Source organism: Pseudophryne corroboree, chromosome 1, assembly GCF_028390025.1.
Source record: "Pseudophryne corroboree isolate aPseCor3 chromosome 1, aPseCor3.hap2, whole genome shotgun sequence".
Lineage (NCBI taxonomy): Eukaryota > Metazoa > Chordata > Amphibia > Anura > Myobatrachidae > Pseudophryne > Pseudophryne corroboree.
The window spans coordinates 706,807,834-706,826,404 of NC_086444.1; the positions used below are offsets into that span (position 1 = coordinate 706,807,834).

Below are 18,571 nucleotides of genomic sequence, written 5' to 3' on the forward strand. Positions count from 1 at the left end.
GACCAATTCAAATAATTTATGGTCAATGAGATGAGCAAAATCAGTGCTAGTGGTTGTCAATCATAAAATATGTGACCAAACATAACTTAACCTAAGGATGAAAGGTTAACCCATTTAAAAAAAATTGGCCTAGGGCTACTGTGAAAAAAATGACATGTGGTTCAAGAAAGTTTGGGAACCTCCGCTCTACTAGGTTTTTTTCCTGAATAAACATTAGCTGGATACTGATAATGAATTGAATCTACAAAATAAAAAATAATTATTTATATATATATATATATATATATATATATATATACACAATTTTTGTTAAGTACTTTTGATTTGCTTGTTTTTAGTTTGTTTTTCATTTATGACACATTTTGTTTTATTTCATGTTACAAAACAGTTTATTTTCTGTTCATATATTGTAGCACATTGTACATTGTATTTTTATCTGGGTGTTTTTTTCACCAATTGATCTAAACTTTTGTTTCAGTCCATTGATCCAGGACAGCAGTTCACTTGGGAGCACTCAAACCTTGAAGTCAACAAACCCAAAAACCGCTATGCTAATGTGATTGCCTATGATCACTCTCGGGTTATCCTCCTGCCTGTTGAAGGTACTGTAATGTACAAATACATTTTTATTACATTTGTAAAATATTTTTTGCATAGTACAGTAGGTCAACATAATAACTTGTAAAATATATTATTAGATTTGGTGTACATAAAGTCAGAGTGGCCAATTCAATTAACTGCAATGTGCCTCCAAAAATCCTTGAAAGGTCCAGCTGATCACACACATACAGTGTATTATTCAATTATGGTAGGCCCACATCACTACTTTTCCTGCACACTTCTACAGTGTTGCTTGAAAGTTTGTGAACCCTTCTGAATTTTCTATATTTCTGCTGAAATTTGGCCTAAAACTACTTTAGATTTTCACACAAGTCCTAAAAGTAGATAAAGAGAACCAAATCAAACAAATGGGACAAACAAATTAGATGTGCTAATTTTTAGAGGAAAATTATCCAATATCACATATCTGTGAGTGGCAAAAGTATGTGATCCTTTAGGTTTAGCACATATTATGAAGGTGAAATTAGATTCAGGTATTTTCAATCGATGACATGACAATCAGGTATGAGTGGACAACCTGACTTTTTAAAATACCAGGGATCTATCAAAGTCTGATGTTCACAACACATGTTTTTTTAAGTGTATCATGCTACGAACAAAGGGGAGTTTCTGAGGACCTCAGAAGAAAAGTATTGGATACTCATCAGTCTGGAAAAGGTTACAAACCATCTCTAAAGAGTTTGGACTCTACCAATCAACAGTCATATTGTGTACAAATGGAGAAAATTCCAGACCATTATTACCCTCCCCATGAGTGGTCGACCAACAAAGATCATGCAAAGAGTCTAATTGTTTGCAAGGTCACAAAGGAACCCAAGGTAACCTCTACGCAACTGAAGGCATTTCTGACATAATATTAATGTTCATGAGTCCACCATCAGGAGAACACTGAACAACAATAATGTGCATGGCAGGATTGAAAGAAGAAAGCCGCTGCTCTCCAAAGAGAACATTGCTGCCCATCTGCAGTTTGCTAAAGATCACCTGGAAAAGCCAGGAGGCTATGGGACAATGTTTTGTGGACAGATGAGTCCAAAATGGAACTTTTTGTTTAAATTAGAAGTGTTATGTTTGGAGAAAGGAGAACACTACATTCCAGTATAAAAACCTCATACCATCTGTGAAACGGTGGTGGTGGTGGTATAATAATGGTTTGGGCCTGTTTTGCTGCATCTGGCCCAGGATGACTTTCCATCATTGATAGGACAATGAATTCTTAATTATACCATCGTATCCTAAAGGAAAATGTCAGCGCATCTACCCATGAGCTGCATCTCAAGAGAACATGGGTCATGCAGCAAGACAACGACCCAAAGCACACAAGCCATTCGACCAAAGAATGGTTAAAGAAGAATACATTTAAAGTTTTGGAATGGCCAGGTCAAAGTCCTTGCCTTAATCCAATCGAAATGCTGTGGAAGGACCTGAAGTGAGCAGTTCATGGGAGGAAACTCACCAACATAACAGAGTTAAAGCTGTTTAGTACGGAGGTAAAATTCCTCTAAGCTGATGTTCAGGACTAATCAACAATTACCGGAAACATTTACATGCAGTTATTGCTGCACAAAGGGGCCATACCAGATACTGAAAGCAAAGGTTCACATACTTTTGCCACTCACAGATATGTGATATTGGATTATTTACCTCAATAAAATAAATGAGCATGTCTAATTTTTGTCTTATTAGTTTGATTTGGTTCTCTTTATCTACTTTTAGGACTTGTGTGAAACTCTGAGGCCAAATTTCAGTAGAAATATAGAAATTTCTGAGGGGCTCACAAACTTTCAAGCACCATTATATATGGTAAAAGGAAAAAGCACCAATGTTACTTATCACAATGTCACATCGTGACCGAGACACTAAATGAATTGCCACCTGAGTGAGCCAAATATAAATGTAGATGTTTAATGTAGATGTTTAAGCCTACATCCCCAGCTTCTTTCTCCTGCAAATTAGTGGTCTATGGAAAGATGCTGTCAACATCACAGCCAAACAGTAAACTCGTTTAACAGAAGTAGAACTGACTGAACTTTATGGCTGTCTCTTGCAATTAAATAAAGATAGTCATATGTAAAAATATAGCTGTTGATAGGCAGAATTTTGGGACATGTAGTTAAATTTTTAATTAATTGTTGGGGAAGGTTTGCAGTATGAATTACAGGTGAGTGCTCTGAGGAGGTTAACTTACATGGGAAGGTACATGAAAATGACTACATATAGTAGGAATAAGTGCCTCCTACCTGCCCTCCGCAGAGTTCATAAGAGGACTCTGTAGAAGTAATGCAGGAGCATTGCTGATATAGACAGGTGCTATTGGAATCTGAATAAAGAAAAAGTCATAGAGCTTTGTAATAGAAAACTGTGCCTACTCTTTGGGCACAAAAAAGTAATCTAAGGGGAGGAGGCAGTCAGCAAACAAGTTGTTTTCTATTGGGCCTGCTAATTGAACAGCGTCTTCTAGTGACCCCAAAGTCCCCCAGATATAGGATGCCAGAGAAATTAATGATAAATAGCTAATATATATGTAAAACATATACCAATATATATGTAATAATTATTCAACTCTTGGGTGTGCTTTCACATTCTGATATTCACACCCAATGTGTGCATGTATTCGAGTATAACCAGACACCCAAGAGTGGTATATCTATCTTATAAACGGCCCCTTTGTGACATAAAAAAAGGGTGAAATACATACAGAATGAGACGGGAAAAAATGGTTGAGAATAGTCTAAATTGGATTATTTTTAATGTGTAAGTATTTAACTTGATAACAGTGTAAGTAAAGAAAATAGTTGATTTTTTTGTCTGGCAGAAATGGGAATATTTGTCAGTAAGGCAGGATACACTGCTGTCAGTGAGGAAGTTAATTTACTGTATCTGTGAAAATGCTTTTATTTACTGTTTGGTTTGTGTACAGATGGTAGTGTGACAGTTGGACCCAGTTCAAGTGTGTGATTATACTGAGAACTGTGCAGTCATTTGGAAATAATGCACAGTCATGTGATCTATTGTGTCTAATCATGTTACAGAGTATCCTGTCATTTTTCTGTATAAGTGGCACTAGCCAGTATTCTTTAGTTTAGTCTCTAAAGTGGATAAGTGTCATGATTTTCCCAGCCTTTCAATAAGATCATCCACCCAATGCATTGGGTAGGCATCAAACTTTGTCACACTATTCACGTTATGGAAATCATTACAGAAGTGTAATCTCACATCAGGTTTTGAAATAATCTCAAAGGGACTTGACCACTCAATATGTGACTCTTCAATTAGATCTAGCTCCCAGCATTATTTTTTTATTTCTTTGACTCTTCATTAGAGCTTCTGGTATTCTATATAGCTTTAGCTTTAACCACTGGTTCAGTTATTGTCATGTTTAATAACTGTCATTTTACCTGGTACCTCAGAAAACAAATCTGTTTGTTCTTATAAATTCTTCAGCCTCCTGCGGTTGACTGTTTGAGAGGTTTTTAGCTATTGTCACTTCAGGAACCTAAGTTTGTGGGATTACTGGAGGGACTAGGGCTGCTGACAGAGCCACTTTCTCCTTCCAAGGTTTTATAAGATTTGCATGGTATATCCATTCAGGCTTTCTTTCCAAGGCTGGTATACTTTATAATTACCCTCACCCACTGTTTCCACTATTTCAAAGGGTCTTTGCCAATTTGCCAAAAACTGACCTTCTACTATAAGCACTCAGACCCAAGGAGCAAAGGTGCATACTTGGGGCATTGTGATTGTACACCTTTGTTGTGCCTACTTCAAGTGTTCTCTCACTATCTGCACCACTGCAGCTATTCTCTCCTGCATCTGAGATACATGTTCAATAACTGTTTTATAGGAGCTGAGTTGCCCCTCCAATTTCTCTTTTGCCATATCCAGCAATCCACTTAGGTGTCTCCCATATAGTACGTTATAAGGTGAGAGCCCGATGGAGGATTGTGGAGCTTCACTAATAGCCAGCAACAGGTAGGGTGATAGATAGTCACAATCTTATCCATTCTAAACTGCCAACTTTTTTAAGCTTAATCTTTAGAGTTGTATTAAATCTCTCCACGAAGCCATCAGTTTGAGGATGATAGACAGAGTTCTTTAGCTGGATAACCTTAAACAGGTGGTACAATTCTTTCATGATTTTGGACATAAACAGGGTACCATGATCCATTAAGATTCCCTTGGGTATTCCTACTATGCTAAAGATGTTCGAGTTCTCTAGCAATTGTCTTTGTTGACTTTTGCGCAACAGTATCACCTCATGGTATCTGGTTTCATAATCCATTATTAATATGTATTGATTAGCTTGTGCAGATTTTAACAGAGGTCCAACCAAATCCGTAGCAATTCTTTCAAATGGAACCTCAATAATGGGCAATGGGACAAGCTGACTTTTATAGTGCGGCCTGGGAGCATGGTACTGACACACAGGGAAGGATGCACAATATTCCTATACATCTTCATGTGTCCCTGGCCAGAAAAACTACTGTAAAATTTTTTCAACAGCTTTCTCTTTATTTATATATATATATATATATATAGAGAGAGAGAGAGAGAGTATTTGTTTGAGATATATATATATATATATATATATATATATATATATATATATATACAAACAAATATAGAAAACCACAGCACTCGCCACCCCAGAAGCGGGGTGCAGTGTCTGCACTCACCACTCACAGGGTGGGGTGCGTGCAGCCCATGGCCACCTACCCAAATACATACAAAATAGAGAATTCAGCACTCACCATAGCAAGCTCACTTGTCCTCACAACATCAATAAATAAATTATGGGGGTTTAGTTGGTGGATTGGCCAATGCACGGAAGCCTGCATACCGATTTTCAAGGTACCCCACCTTCATGCAGGTCCTACACTATCACAAAGCCTAAAGAATTAAAACCTGGCAACTGTATCACATATAATATAACTGCAAATATGCCCACTAGGTTTAATGTATGCCTGCCACATATCTAGTGGCTTTTAAAGGCATACTAGTCACCTGACACAGCCGATAAATTACTAAGGAGCAGCTGACACAGGTTTAGAACAATTAAGATTACACAGGGGTGCATGAAAAGGCCTGTGACCATGGTTAATAAGAGTTAACCAAAGATTAACCCCAAAATATACAAACAAATATAGAAAACCACAGCACTCGCCACCCCAGAAGCGGGGTGCAGTGTCTGCACTCACCACTCATAGGGTGGGGTGCGTGCAGCCCATGGCCACCTACCCAAATACATACAAAATAGAGAATACAGCACTCACCATAGCAAGCTCACTTGTCCTCACAACATCAATAAATAAATGATGGGGGTTTAGTTGGTGGATTGGCCAATGCACGGAAGCCTGCATACCGATTTTCAAGGTACCCCACCTTCATGCAGGTCCTACACTATCACAAAGCCTAAAGAATTAAAACCTGGCAACTGTATCACATATAATATAACTGCAAATATGCCCACTAGGTTTAATGTATGCCTGCCACATATCTAGTGGCTTTTAAAGGCATACTAGTCACCTGACACAGCCGATAAATTACTAAGGAGCAGCTGACACAGGTTTAGAACAATTTAGATTACACAGGGGTGCATGAAAAGGCCTGTGACCATGGTTAATAAGAGTTAACCAAAGATTAACCCCAAAATATATTTGCAGTTATATTATATGTGATACAGTTGCCAGGTTTTAATTCTTTAGGCTTTGTGATAGTGTAGGACCTGCATGAAGGTGGGGTACCTTGAAAATCGGTATGCAGGCTTCCGTGCATTGGCCAATCCACCAACTAAACCCCCATCATTTATTTATTGATGTTGTGAGGACAAGTGAGCTTGCTATGGTGGGTGCTGAATTCTCTATTTTGTATATATATATATATATATATATATATATATATATATATGTCCAGCCATTATGGGACTATGGCCCTCATTCCGACCTGGTCGCACGCATCGACCAGGTAATCTCCGCCTACAGGGGAGGGGGTAAACGCTGTGCAGGGGAGCGATCGCTTGTGCAGAGAGCTGCTGCACAGCTCAGGAGTTACTTAGCCGCTGCGACAATCCGGCCTCATGATCCCTCCCTGGAAACGGCCAGGCACACCTGCGTTTGGACGGACACTCCTTGAAAACGGTGAGTTGACAACCCCAGCCGGCCTCTTCCTGTCAATCTTCTTGCAATCGCCGGTGCGAACGCTTTCTTCATTATTTATCGCTGCTCGCACGCATGCGCTGTTGTGACCCGTTCCCACGGCTGCAAAAAAACTGCAGAGTGCGATCGGGTCAGAATGACCCCCTCTGTGCCAAGTCTAACACAGTTCTCTTATATATCTTATGGACTATCAATTGATCTACAATACCTGCCCCACTTTTGTATACTTCGTACAGTAAATCTTGATGTAATTCCATGTTGGGTAGGCCAGCCTGCTATCCAGCTCCACTGGCTTTCCATCAGTCACGTTTACATTCTTCTATCCCTCTCCTGAATAGGGTCTTTGTACTGAGGCAAAGATCTCCTTACTCACTTCCAGGTTAGGCATACAATCAACTGGTTCAACATTTCCTACTTAATTGATTTGCTCCCCACTGCTGTTCATATTGTTCTCAGACTCCCCAACCAGGCTTGCAAAAGGGAACACTTGAAATTTGGGAGATACTGCCATATCAGTAACATTATCAAATGGGTCTGGGTTATTTACATCTGTAATAAACTGGCTTTCCCACTTCTTTCAGAAGTGCCCAAAATGTATCCCCAATCATTCATCAAATTATGAACTAAACCCGCAGTGACTATTGCAGGCTGTGTGTGTAGGGAGCAGGGTCTGTAAGGTGTGTTTGTGTATGGATCAGGGACCAGAGGTGTGTGTGTTTTTAGGGAGCAGGGGCCACAGGGTTTGTGAAGGGAACAGGAACTGCAGAGTGTGTGTGTAGGGAGTAGGGACCAGTGTGTGTAGGGAGCAGTGACCACAAGGAGGGTGTGTATTTGAGTAGGGAGCATGGACCGCAGACCCCCTTACTACTTTTCTTTCTTGGTTCTTACCTAGCATTCACTGCAATTAGTGATATTAGGGACTTTATGGCTGCCGATGACATAATATAATATATATATATGTGTATATATATATATATATATATATATATGAAACGAAATAGAGGAGATGGCGCCAAGGGAGTTATATCAACGCCCTACCTAAAAACGGACCCTTACAGTACTCTCCGGATAAATTACGTCAGATAACAAATACTAACATAAAAATTTATTAAAACAACATATAAACCCGACACAAATGTTCATAAGTATACAGAGTTGATACATTTACATTTGTCGCACAATTTGAACAATCAGTTTGTAGTGATGAGGAAAAAGCGTAGATATATCACTACGATTTCCTCCTTCTCCTTATTGTAGATTCGGAGGTAACATCAGATAATAGATAGATAAATAACCCAACGCGTTTCGTCTTGTTCCAAGACTTCATCAGGGGTAAAATCTACAATTGTAGAATAATAAGTCAAAACAAATACATAGCAATAAGCATCTTACACTCACATATAACATGACATATTGGTATCAAAAGAACATGACATAGCAACATGAGGAGGTAAACAGAATAAATAACATGAAGAAAGAGGAAAAAAGAGAACCAAAAAGCACAGATTGTGAAAAACATACCTCTTCATTTCAGAACATATTGTCAGCACATAAAAGGTCATTCAAAGAAGTATGAACAATGTTTCAATATTTCAATGGGACTTGATTGATACAGCGAGGACCATACCTAATTAAAAGACGTTTAATAACCTTTATTAATTAAAGGACACTTTTTGTTCAATTAGGCAGAGATTGGGATTAATCCAATGGAACGGCACATACCTCATATATCATCAGCTTGAGTCTGACATTCAGATATTCGAATATGGGGAAGATTCATATGTGTATAGAATCTAACTGGTTCACAAGCATAAGGAACCTAATAAATTGATTAATTGGGTATTAATTATAAGAACACCTACGAGTTCATAAATAGACCCCTATCTTATTTTGACACCCATAATTATAAAAATTCTGGTATCATTAATGTCTGATCACTAATGAACAGATCTCATGACTAACCCGTGTGGTTTCTATATATGATACAGAACAAAGCCACAGAATTGGCTATAACAAACACCAATGTTACCACTATACAACGATCCTCTACTAAATGATCTGATTATAACCAGCCATTTATTCATATTTGGAAAACCCAGGACTAATTGTATTAACCATCAGTATAGTGAACCCACATGATATGTTTATTAGGGAAACCCATCCTTTATGGACGGTATCACTGATCTATGATCGAATAATTCAAAGAAATTACTCAAAGTGCTACCCACAGGGGGTGTAGTTCATTAATGCCAATCATTAAAGAAATCTCTATAATATAGCACATACCTCGTCGGTCAGCAGCTTGAACCTGACACTCAGAGACTCAGGAGTGAAGGCAATTCAAATGGGTATAATGTCTAACCAATTTAGAACACGTGGTAGACCTGGTAAATTAATTGGGTTGATATCAATTAGACCATCTATTAAAGTACCAGTATGGTACAAAGAGTTCCCACCCCATGGAGAAACTCCTTTCACTTACTCCTACATACCAGGTTGGATTCCCCTCAGGGGGTGAAAAGGCTTCTACACCCAGGAGAAGAGGAACAAGGGGTGGAAGAAAGGTCGCCCATCAAAAAAAGAAGAGCGATCAACTTCCTACGAGAAATGCCCAGTCAAGCATCATCAACCTTACTGAAAAGAAATTATCAGTCCCACAGACATCAGTACTGAATAAAGGTCTAAAATTCGCTCCCAACCAACATGTGGACAAGTTCAACTTATATGTTGATCTCAATAAATATGTCCGTAATTTAACCTTGAAGAGACACTATTTGAAAAACCCAGTGCCGAAATTGGACTTTGAACCAAGAAAAAAACCGTTAGTAGCACCACCTTCCAGGTACTACCCGGTGGAATCTAGAGGTAACCATATAGACTTCTTCTTTGACTCAGTCAAGGAAGATTTCAGGAAACTAAAAATCAAGGATGACAGATTTTGTGATAACCTTACTCCACAAGAGAGACTCGCGGTTAAACAACTCAAGAATAATGACGAAATAATCATAAAAACTGCAGATAAAGGAGGGACGGTGGTACTACAAGAGAAGTCGGCATATGTCAAAGAGGCTTTGAGTCAAATTAATGATACTAGGACCTATGAACAGCTTATAGGTGATCCTACCGAAAAGTTTGTAGAGGATCTTTACGATCTTCTACATGCCGCTAAAAACAGAGGTATCCTGTGTAAGGAAGAATTTGAATATCTGTACAATAAGAAACCGAGGATTCCAGTTTTTTACCATCTGCCTAAAGTGCACAAGGGAACGATCCCTCCCCCAGGAAGACCCATAGTGGCAGGGGTTGATTCCTTGACATCCTGTTTGTCACATTATCTGGATTTAAAACTCCAACCATATGTAAAAAAACAACTGTCCTACTTGAAAGACTCCACCGGTCTACTGAATTCACTCAGGGACCTCCAATGGCAATCCACATACCGGTGGGTCACGGTGGATGTACAGGCACTTTATACATCCATCCCCCACGATAAAGGATGTGAAGCAGTGAGTAAGATCCTGATTTTAGACCATAATATCAGCAGAGAAGAGAGAGATTTCCTTGTGGATAGTATTAGGTTTGTCCTTAACCATAATTATTTTGAATTTCAAGAAAAATACTATCTACAGAAACAGGGTACGGCGATGGGTACCAAGTTCGCCCCTTCATATGCAAACATCTATATGGACTGTTGGGAAAATGAAATTCTGTATGTGGATGGAGATTTTAGATGTACTAACATCAAATTCTACAAACGATACATCGATGACTTGATCTTCATCTGGGACGGTGAGGTTGAAACCCTGACGAGTTTTATATCTGACATTCAAACTAATCATTATAACCTCAAGTTTACTTACAAACAACACCCTGTAGCCATTGACTACCTGGATGTTCTTTTGAAAATTGAAGAAGATGGCTCTTTAAGTACTAAAACCTTTTTCAAGAAAACTGATGCCAATAGTTTCATTCCTTCTGACAGCTGCCACCTTTCCCAGTGGAAAACCGCGGTACCATATTCCCAATTTATACGGATTAGGAAAAACTGCAGCAGTATGGATGCATATTGGGAACAGTCATCATCATTAGTTCTTCAGTTCATAGATAGGGGTTACAGTGAAAAGACTCTACGAATAGACCAAGCCCGTGCTTCCGAAATTGACAGGAACAGCCTCTTTATGACGAGAGATCGTATACAGGATGGACACCGGGGAGAGAGACCATTTGTAACACAGTTCAATCAAGAAAACAGAACTATCAAACGTATTATGAATAAACACTGGCACCTTTTACTTAAAGATCCAGTTTTAGGGCCTCATCTACCCAGTAGACCAAGTATTGTCTTTAGGAGATCTAAGAACCTTAAAAGTATCCTTGCTCCTAGTCAATTACAGACAGAACATCGGAAAAAAGATGATAATTCCAACCAACACCCACTCATGAAGAGAGCAGGGCTGTTTCCCTGCAATAAGTGCAATTGTTGCCGCTTCATCGACAAAAAGAGTTTCTGCTGGAAAGATGAGACTAAAAGGGTTTTTAGACTAAAGTCCATTGTTACGTGCAATACCAATTACGTCATCTATAAGATAGATTGCAGTTGCAAACTCTCTTATATTGGTAAAACAAAGAGGTGTCTCAAAATTAGAATACAGGAACACTTACGAAACATCAAGAATAAGGTCCAGAATCATAGCCTCCCCAGGCACTTCCAGGAAAAACATAGGTCCGAAATTCAGGGCTTAACATTTAATGTGGTGGAAGATGTACCTGAAGATAAGAGGGGAGGAGATAGGGACCTCCAGCTTGCTCGAAGGGAATCTTTCTGGATTTATACTTTAAATACTCTTATACCGAAAGGGTTGAATGAGAATATCGATATGATAGCATTCCTTTGATGTAGATAAAGTGTATCTAGTGTGTAGAGATGGAGATATTGTCAGTGTAGTTAATGGCCAGTACTGAATTTTCATACTAATGTAATATAGTTTCATTATATATCATGTGCACGTAGAGGAATTGAATGTCAGATCTTTAAAAATATAAGATTTCCCCGGTGTATTTATCATTGGTTATTAAATTTTACCACTTGACATACAGACGTGTACAAGTGGGGCCATTTTCAAGTTGATAACTCTTCATCTCATTCATTTTTTTTATACATACATCATGTTTCCAGTATATATACACTCATGTACATGTTTAACCATACAAGGACTTAATTTATTTATATAAAGATCAGACATATTTGTTTATAACTTATTTTCACTTTTATTATATTTATTTATTTCTTCATTTATTATTTATCATTTTTTCATCAATATTCTTATTTTTAGGTTTATGTTTATTTCTATATATAGATTTTATTTTTATTGTTATATTTTATATATATTTTTTTTTTATTTATTATTTTTTTAATATTTGTTTATTTTATTATTATTATTATTTTATTTATTTATTTTTTATATTTTATTTATTTTTTTTATTATTATTTTTATTTCCATTTTTTTTTATTTCCATTTTTATTTTTACTTTTATTTTATTTATTTATTTATTTTCTCTCTTTTATTTATTTATTTATTTATTATCGCTCCAGCGTCATGCAATACGATCAAGGGGAATTACCCACAGGGGATCAGTCTAATATGTAGGACATGAAACTGAGTTAAATGAGATGGGGTGTGTCCAACATCATTCCTGGCATTTAGCCAGGTTTGGTTTCCCTAAATAGTAACCAGAGAGACAGTGAAAAGCTTTATGGGTAATATTAATCAATTAGGTATTTCCTCCTAAGGAGTTATTCTCATAATAATACCGTTAATACACTTAGTTTGATTATTTGAAAATTATAAATCTATGCACTTTTGGTTAAGTAATCTCCATTCTAATATAGTAAATGGAGCACATATATATAGAGCACCAATCACTTTTCAAGGGAAGTGATGTAATCACTTTTCCCTTTATAAAGGGTGGTTATCAGGTCCAATGCCTCATTATACAGAGACTTGGCTGTCAGCACTGCACTACTGGAGGGTAAGGTTTTGTTTTTGTTTTTACAATAGTATATTATCAACTTTGAAAGTGGTCCCATTTATTAGTATACACTTTGTACCAACTATATGTATTTTATTGACTGGTTAACCACTAATCATTTATAAATGTAATTTTTGAAAGAGTATATGATATGCACTAATTATATATATTCACTATATAAATATGACAGATTTATTCATGAATATGAAACTAAGTTGTATGAGTTATACACTCACTTATATAATTTTTATAGTTAATAGATCTTCCCCTTACTAAGTGAAAGGAGTATTTGTTTCTCCATGGGGTGGGAACTCTTTGTACCATACTGGTACTTTAATAGATGGTCTAATTGATATCAACCCAATTAATTTACCAGGTCTACCACGTGTTCTAAATTGGTTAGACATTATACCCATTTGAATTGCCTTCACTCCTGAGTCTCTGAGTGTCAGGTTCAAGCTGCTGACCGACGAGGTATGTGCTATATTATAGAGATTTCTTTAATGATTGGCACTAATGAACTACACCCCCTGTGGGTAGCACTTTGAGTAATTTCTTTGAATTATTCGATCATAGATCAGTGATACCGTCCATAAAGGATGGGTTTCCCTAATAAACATATCATGTGGGTTCACTATACTGATGGTTAATACAATTAGTCCTGGGTTTTCCAAATATGAATAAATGGCTGGTTATAATCAGATCATTTAGTAGAGGATCGTTGTATAGTGGTAACATTGGTGTTTGTTATAGCCAATTCTGTGGCTTTGTTCTGTATCATATATAGAAACCACACGGGTTAGTCATGAGATCTGTTCATTAGTGATCAGACATTAATGATACCAGAATTTTTATAATTATGGGTGTCAAAATAAGATAGGGGTCTATTTATGAACTCGTAGGTGTTCTTATAATTAATACCCAATTAATCAATTTATTAGGTTCCTTATGCTTGTGAACCAGTTAGATTCTATACACATATGAATCTTCCCCATATTCGAATATCTGAATGTCAGACTCAAGCTGATGATATATGAGGTATGTGCCGTTCCATTGGATTAATCCCAATCTCTGCCTAATTGAACAAAAAGTGTCCTTTAATTAATAAAGGTTATTAAACATTTTTTAATTAGGTATGGTCCTCGCTGTATCAATCAAGTCCCATTGAAATATTGAAACGTTGTTCATACATCTTTGAATGACCTTTTATGTGCTGACAATATGTTCTGAAATGAAGAGGTATGTTTTTCACAACCTGTGCTTTTTGGTTCTCTTTTTTTCCTCTTTCTTCATGTTATTTATTCTGTTTTCCTCCTCATGTTGCTATGTCATGTTCTTTTGATACCAATATGTCATGTTATTTGTGAGTGTAAGATGCTTATTGCTATGTATTTGTTTTGACTTATTATTCTACAATTGAAGATTTTACCCCTGATGAAGTCTTGGAACAAGACGAAACGCGTTGGGTTATTTATCTATCTATTATCTGATGTTACCTCCGAATCTACAATAAGGAGAAGGAGGAAATCGTAGTGATATATCTACGCTTTTTCCTCATCACTACAAACTGATTGTTCAAATTGTGCGACAAATGTAAATGTATCAACTCTGTATACTTATGAACATTTGTGTCGGGTTTATATGTTGTTTTAATAAATTTTTATGTTAGCATTTGTTATCTGACGTAATTTATCCGGAGAGTACTGTAAGGGTCCGTTTTTAGGTAGGGCGTTGATATAACTCCCTTGGCGCCATCTCCTCTATTTCGTTTCATATTTTCACACATTTAGTTCCTCCTAACAGGGAACTTAGAGGATACAGGCAGCCATATAATTAATTAATTTTAGTGTTTTATTTGAAATAGCGCAGTGGGAGAGTAATTCTTGTCATATATATATATATATATATATATATATATATATATAAAAAATGCTATCAGTACTGTGCAAAAAGTTTTAGGAGGGTGTGGAAAGTGATGCTATAACCCCCACGGAGTCCTGATCTCAACATCATTGAGTGTGTCTGGGATTGCATAAAGAGACAGAAAGATTTGTGCAAGCCTTCATCTGTGGTTAGTTCTCCAAGATGTGTGGAACAGCCTCCCTGCAGAGTTTCTTCAAAAACTATGTGAAAATGTACCTCTAAGGGGATGGTATTGGGATCCTGGCATTTGGGATGTTTGCAGTCAGAACACCGACTGCGGCAACCGGACACTTAGGATCCTGACACCTACTAGGTAAGTATGCTACCCTTAATCCCTAACCTTCCTAACTCCTTACCCGCAGCCTAACCCTAACCCATCCCATTGTTGCCTAACCCCCCTCCCAGCAGCCTAAACCTAACACTCCCTCCCCCGCAGCCTAACCCTAACCCTCACTGGTGTTGCCTAACCATAACCTTCCCCGCAGCCATACCCTAACCCTCAGCCCCACCCCCGGCAGCAAAACTAAGGGGGTAATTCAGACCTGATTGCTAGGCTGAGTTTTCCCACAGCAGGCGATCAGGTCTAAGCTGTGCATGCGTATGCGTCGCATGGGTACAAAGCAGATCGCTGCTCAGCGATGGGTTTGTGCGAAGAATCCATTTGCACAGGAGAACGCAAGGAGATTGACAGGAAGAGAGCATTTGTGGGTGTCAATTGACTGTTTTCAGGGAGTGGTTGGAAAAACGCAGGTGTGTCCAAGCGTTTGCAGGGAGGGTTCCTGACGTCAATTCCAGTCCCGGACAGGTTGAAGTGATCACAGTGGCTGAGTAAGTCCTGGGCTGGAGAGAAACATTTTGCTATCCCGAATGCACACTGAGTGAGAAATAACACTACATAATAATCAGATAATACAGAGATCTTAGTTGCATATATCTGCAGATATAGGGTTAAGCCCCCAGGCCGAACGGCAAGGCGTCTCTGTCACTGGGGCTCCCTAATACTAGGTGTGGGTCCGGGGTGCTGGATCCCATCATGTCGGCACAGATTGGCTCTCCCAGGGCAGCACACAGGTGAAAATTAGTAAGGGTTAGTAAGAAGCACATAAATGCTATATAAGTGAGGTGTGATTAAAATAATACAAAATATATACAATGTGACAGGGAAAAACACAAGTGTTAATAAAGTTAGGGTGTGCCAACCTGAAGCAGCCTAGCCATACCAACACAGGGAATACTGCACCCCAAACCCACCCTATAAATAATGACAAATATGTCTGGGTCTAATAGCCTGGTGTAAGGCCACATAATAATGGCTCCTACAGCATCTGAGAGTCAGCTTACCTGGAGACACCCCTAGCTTCTCCAATGGTACTCTGGAGTCAGCAATCCCTCCTAATGCTGACCCATCCATGCCTCTCTAACTACAATGCACATTTATTGGCAAGCTGCTCAATCAGATTGTGATGTCACTCAGGTGCTAAAAGAGAGGGGTAATTATGGGTAAGAGAAAAACATTTTGCTATCCCTAATGCACACTGAGTGAGAAAAAAACAACTTCATAATAATCAGATAATACAGAGATCTTAGTTGCGTATATCTGCAGATATAGGGTTAAGCCCCCAGGCCGAACAGCAAGGCGTCTCTGTCAACTCGAACATGCACAGCACCGATCAGGTCTGAATTAGCCCCTCGGTGTGTCAGGGTCGTTTATATAGTGCGTCACAGTATTTACCTATTCACTGTATTCTACTGTGTACTCAGTCACATAATACCGGATTTATTTGCAGGTGTTGTGAACTGGGCACTCAGGCCCCAGAGGGGGAAGCTGTGTATGATGGTCTGTGTACCATGTGTCATACACCCTCCAGTCAGTCCGCAACTCCTGTATCCAATCAGGAGCCACCCTGGGCCGCGTTATCAAGACTACTGGGTACTCTAGTGGAACGCCTAACACCCCCTCTGGGACCACCTGTACCATTACAGTCTCAAATAGTCCCTATGGTTAATCCACCTTGAGTGGAAAACTTGTCTAACCAGTTTCAGCAGTTGACTCATTCCTTGGTCACACAAAAATCTACCTCCGGTCACTGCCGTGTTGCTGACTAAGCGGACTGCTTCCTCCTCACAATCTACAAATCTCTCAGATGTTTCATCTGAAGAGGAGGGGGAACATACTGTCCTGTCAGACACTGAATCAAGCGTTTCTGACCAGGATTCTACAATGCAAACTGACGTCCCTGCGCTAGTGGTTACTATTAAACAAATCCTACAAATCACTGATGATGAGGAATCCACTACTGTCACCGAGAAAACTGACATGTTTAAACGGCAGTAGGTGGTAAAAATCTGTTACCCCATTCTGACCATTTGGTAGACATCAGGCAGGAACCCTGGTCTAATCCAGGGAAGAAAGTCCCTCTCTCTCGCTACCCGCTCCCTGCAGAGTTATGTAACAAGTGGGAAAAGTCACTGCCGGTGGTTTCTCATGTCACCCGCCTAGTGGTGTCATCAACTCTACCTGTCACCGCTGTCACTTCACTGAAAGAACCGTCAGATAAGCGTGTGAAGGGATGCCTGAAATCTATTTACTCCCTTACAGGTGCTGTACATAGACCCACTATTGCTGCTTCCTGGGCTGCTAAAGGAATTGAAGCATGGGTTCAGGCATTAAAGGAAGAGCTGCCTGAGGATATATCTGGCAATGCCAGCCAATACCTGTCTCACATCACCACCAATTCTTATTATATTTAAGAGGCGGGTGTGTTGACGGTCAAGGCGTTGACTACGTCTGTCCTGGCTGATCGTATTCTGTGCAAGAAAAAAACGCATTTTGTTTCCCCCAGGACCCTGAATGATAACAGTAACCAGATATAAATCACACATAATAATAGAATTCAGAGATCTTCGTTACACATATTTGCGCAAATGTGTGGTTAAGCCCCAAAGCCACATCAAGGCGTCTCTGTATATTTGGTGTCCATAGCACTATATCTAGGTGCAGGGTGTGGCACCCCAAAACACCAGCATAAGCCAGAAAGCCCAGCGTAGCATACCAGTGAAAAAACAATAGTGTTAATAAATTAGTATTTAGGAAGCCGAAGCTATAGAGAGGGTGATACAAAAATAAAATGTAATTAAAATAGAGAAATAGTGTTAAAAAATGAATAAGTGAAAAGTGTTAATAGAATGTAAAGGTATGCCACACTAAAGCCATCCAGCTCAGCCAGAGCACCTGAATGATATCACTAAGCTTATTGAGCATCTACCATTATATATGATCGTATTCTGTGGTTGAGGTCATGGAAGGTGGACCTGGACTCCAAAAAGACCTTGGAGGTACTCCCTTTTAAGGGAAACATATTGTTTGGGGAAGACCTAAATAGGAGGTGTCTGAACTGGCGGCTGCCAAGCCTGCCTTTCTCCCAAATACTAATCCTTCTGCGCAGAAGGCAAAAGGTTCCACTTTTTGTTCCTTTCGACCTCAAGGGAAAGCAAAAGGTTAGGCTTACCCGAGTCAATCTTGTGCTTCCAAAACCACTAAGCCCAAGACAAAGCAGTCCTGGGCGTCCCGTCAGCCTGCTTCTAAACAAGATAAGCCTGCCGCATGACGGGGCAGGCCTTCCCCTGGGGAAGCCCAAGGTGGGAGGCCGACTTCTGCAGTTCACCCAGGTCTGGTTGAAGACCGCTTCAGACGCATGGGTGCGAGAAGTTGTCTCTCACTGATACGCACTCTCTTTCAAGAGATGTCCCCTTCGCCAGTTTTGCACCATGGACATCCCTTCGGATCCACTAAAGGCGCAAGCTCTGCAGCAGGTTGTGAGTTCTCTTCTGGATACAAAGGG

General features: G+C 39.1%; 1 protein-coding gene across 15 annotated transcripts in view; it reads left to right on the top strand.

The window, feature by feature from the left end:
- PTPRS (protein tyrosine phosphatase receptor type S) overlaps positions 1-18,571 on the top strand; it is a 752,553-nt gene that overhangs the window by 651,390 nt on the left and 82,592 nt on the right. For all 15 annotated transcript variants that reach the window (XM_063914875.1, XM_063914874.1, XM_063914881.1 and 12 more), the window contains one exon: positions 479-602. In XM_063914875.1, coding sequence (XP_063770945.1) covers positions 479-602 — 124 coding nt within the window. The remainder of the gene's footprint in view (positions 1-478; positions 603-18,571) is intronic.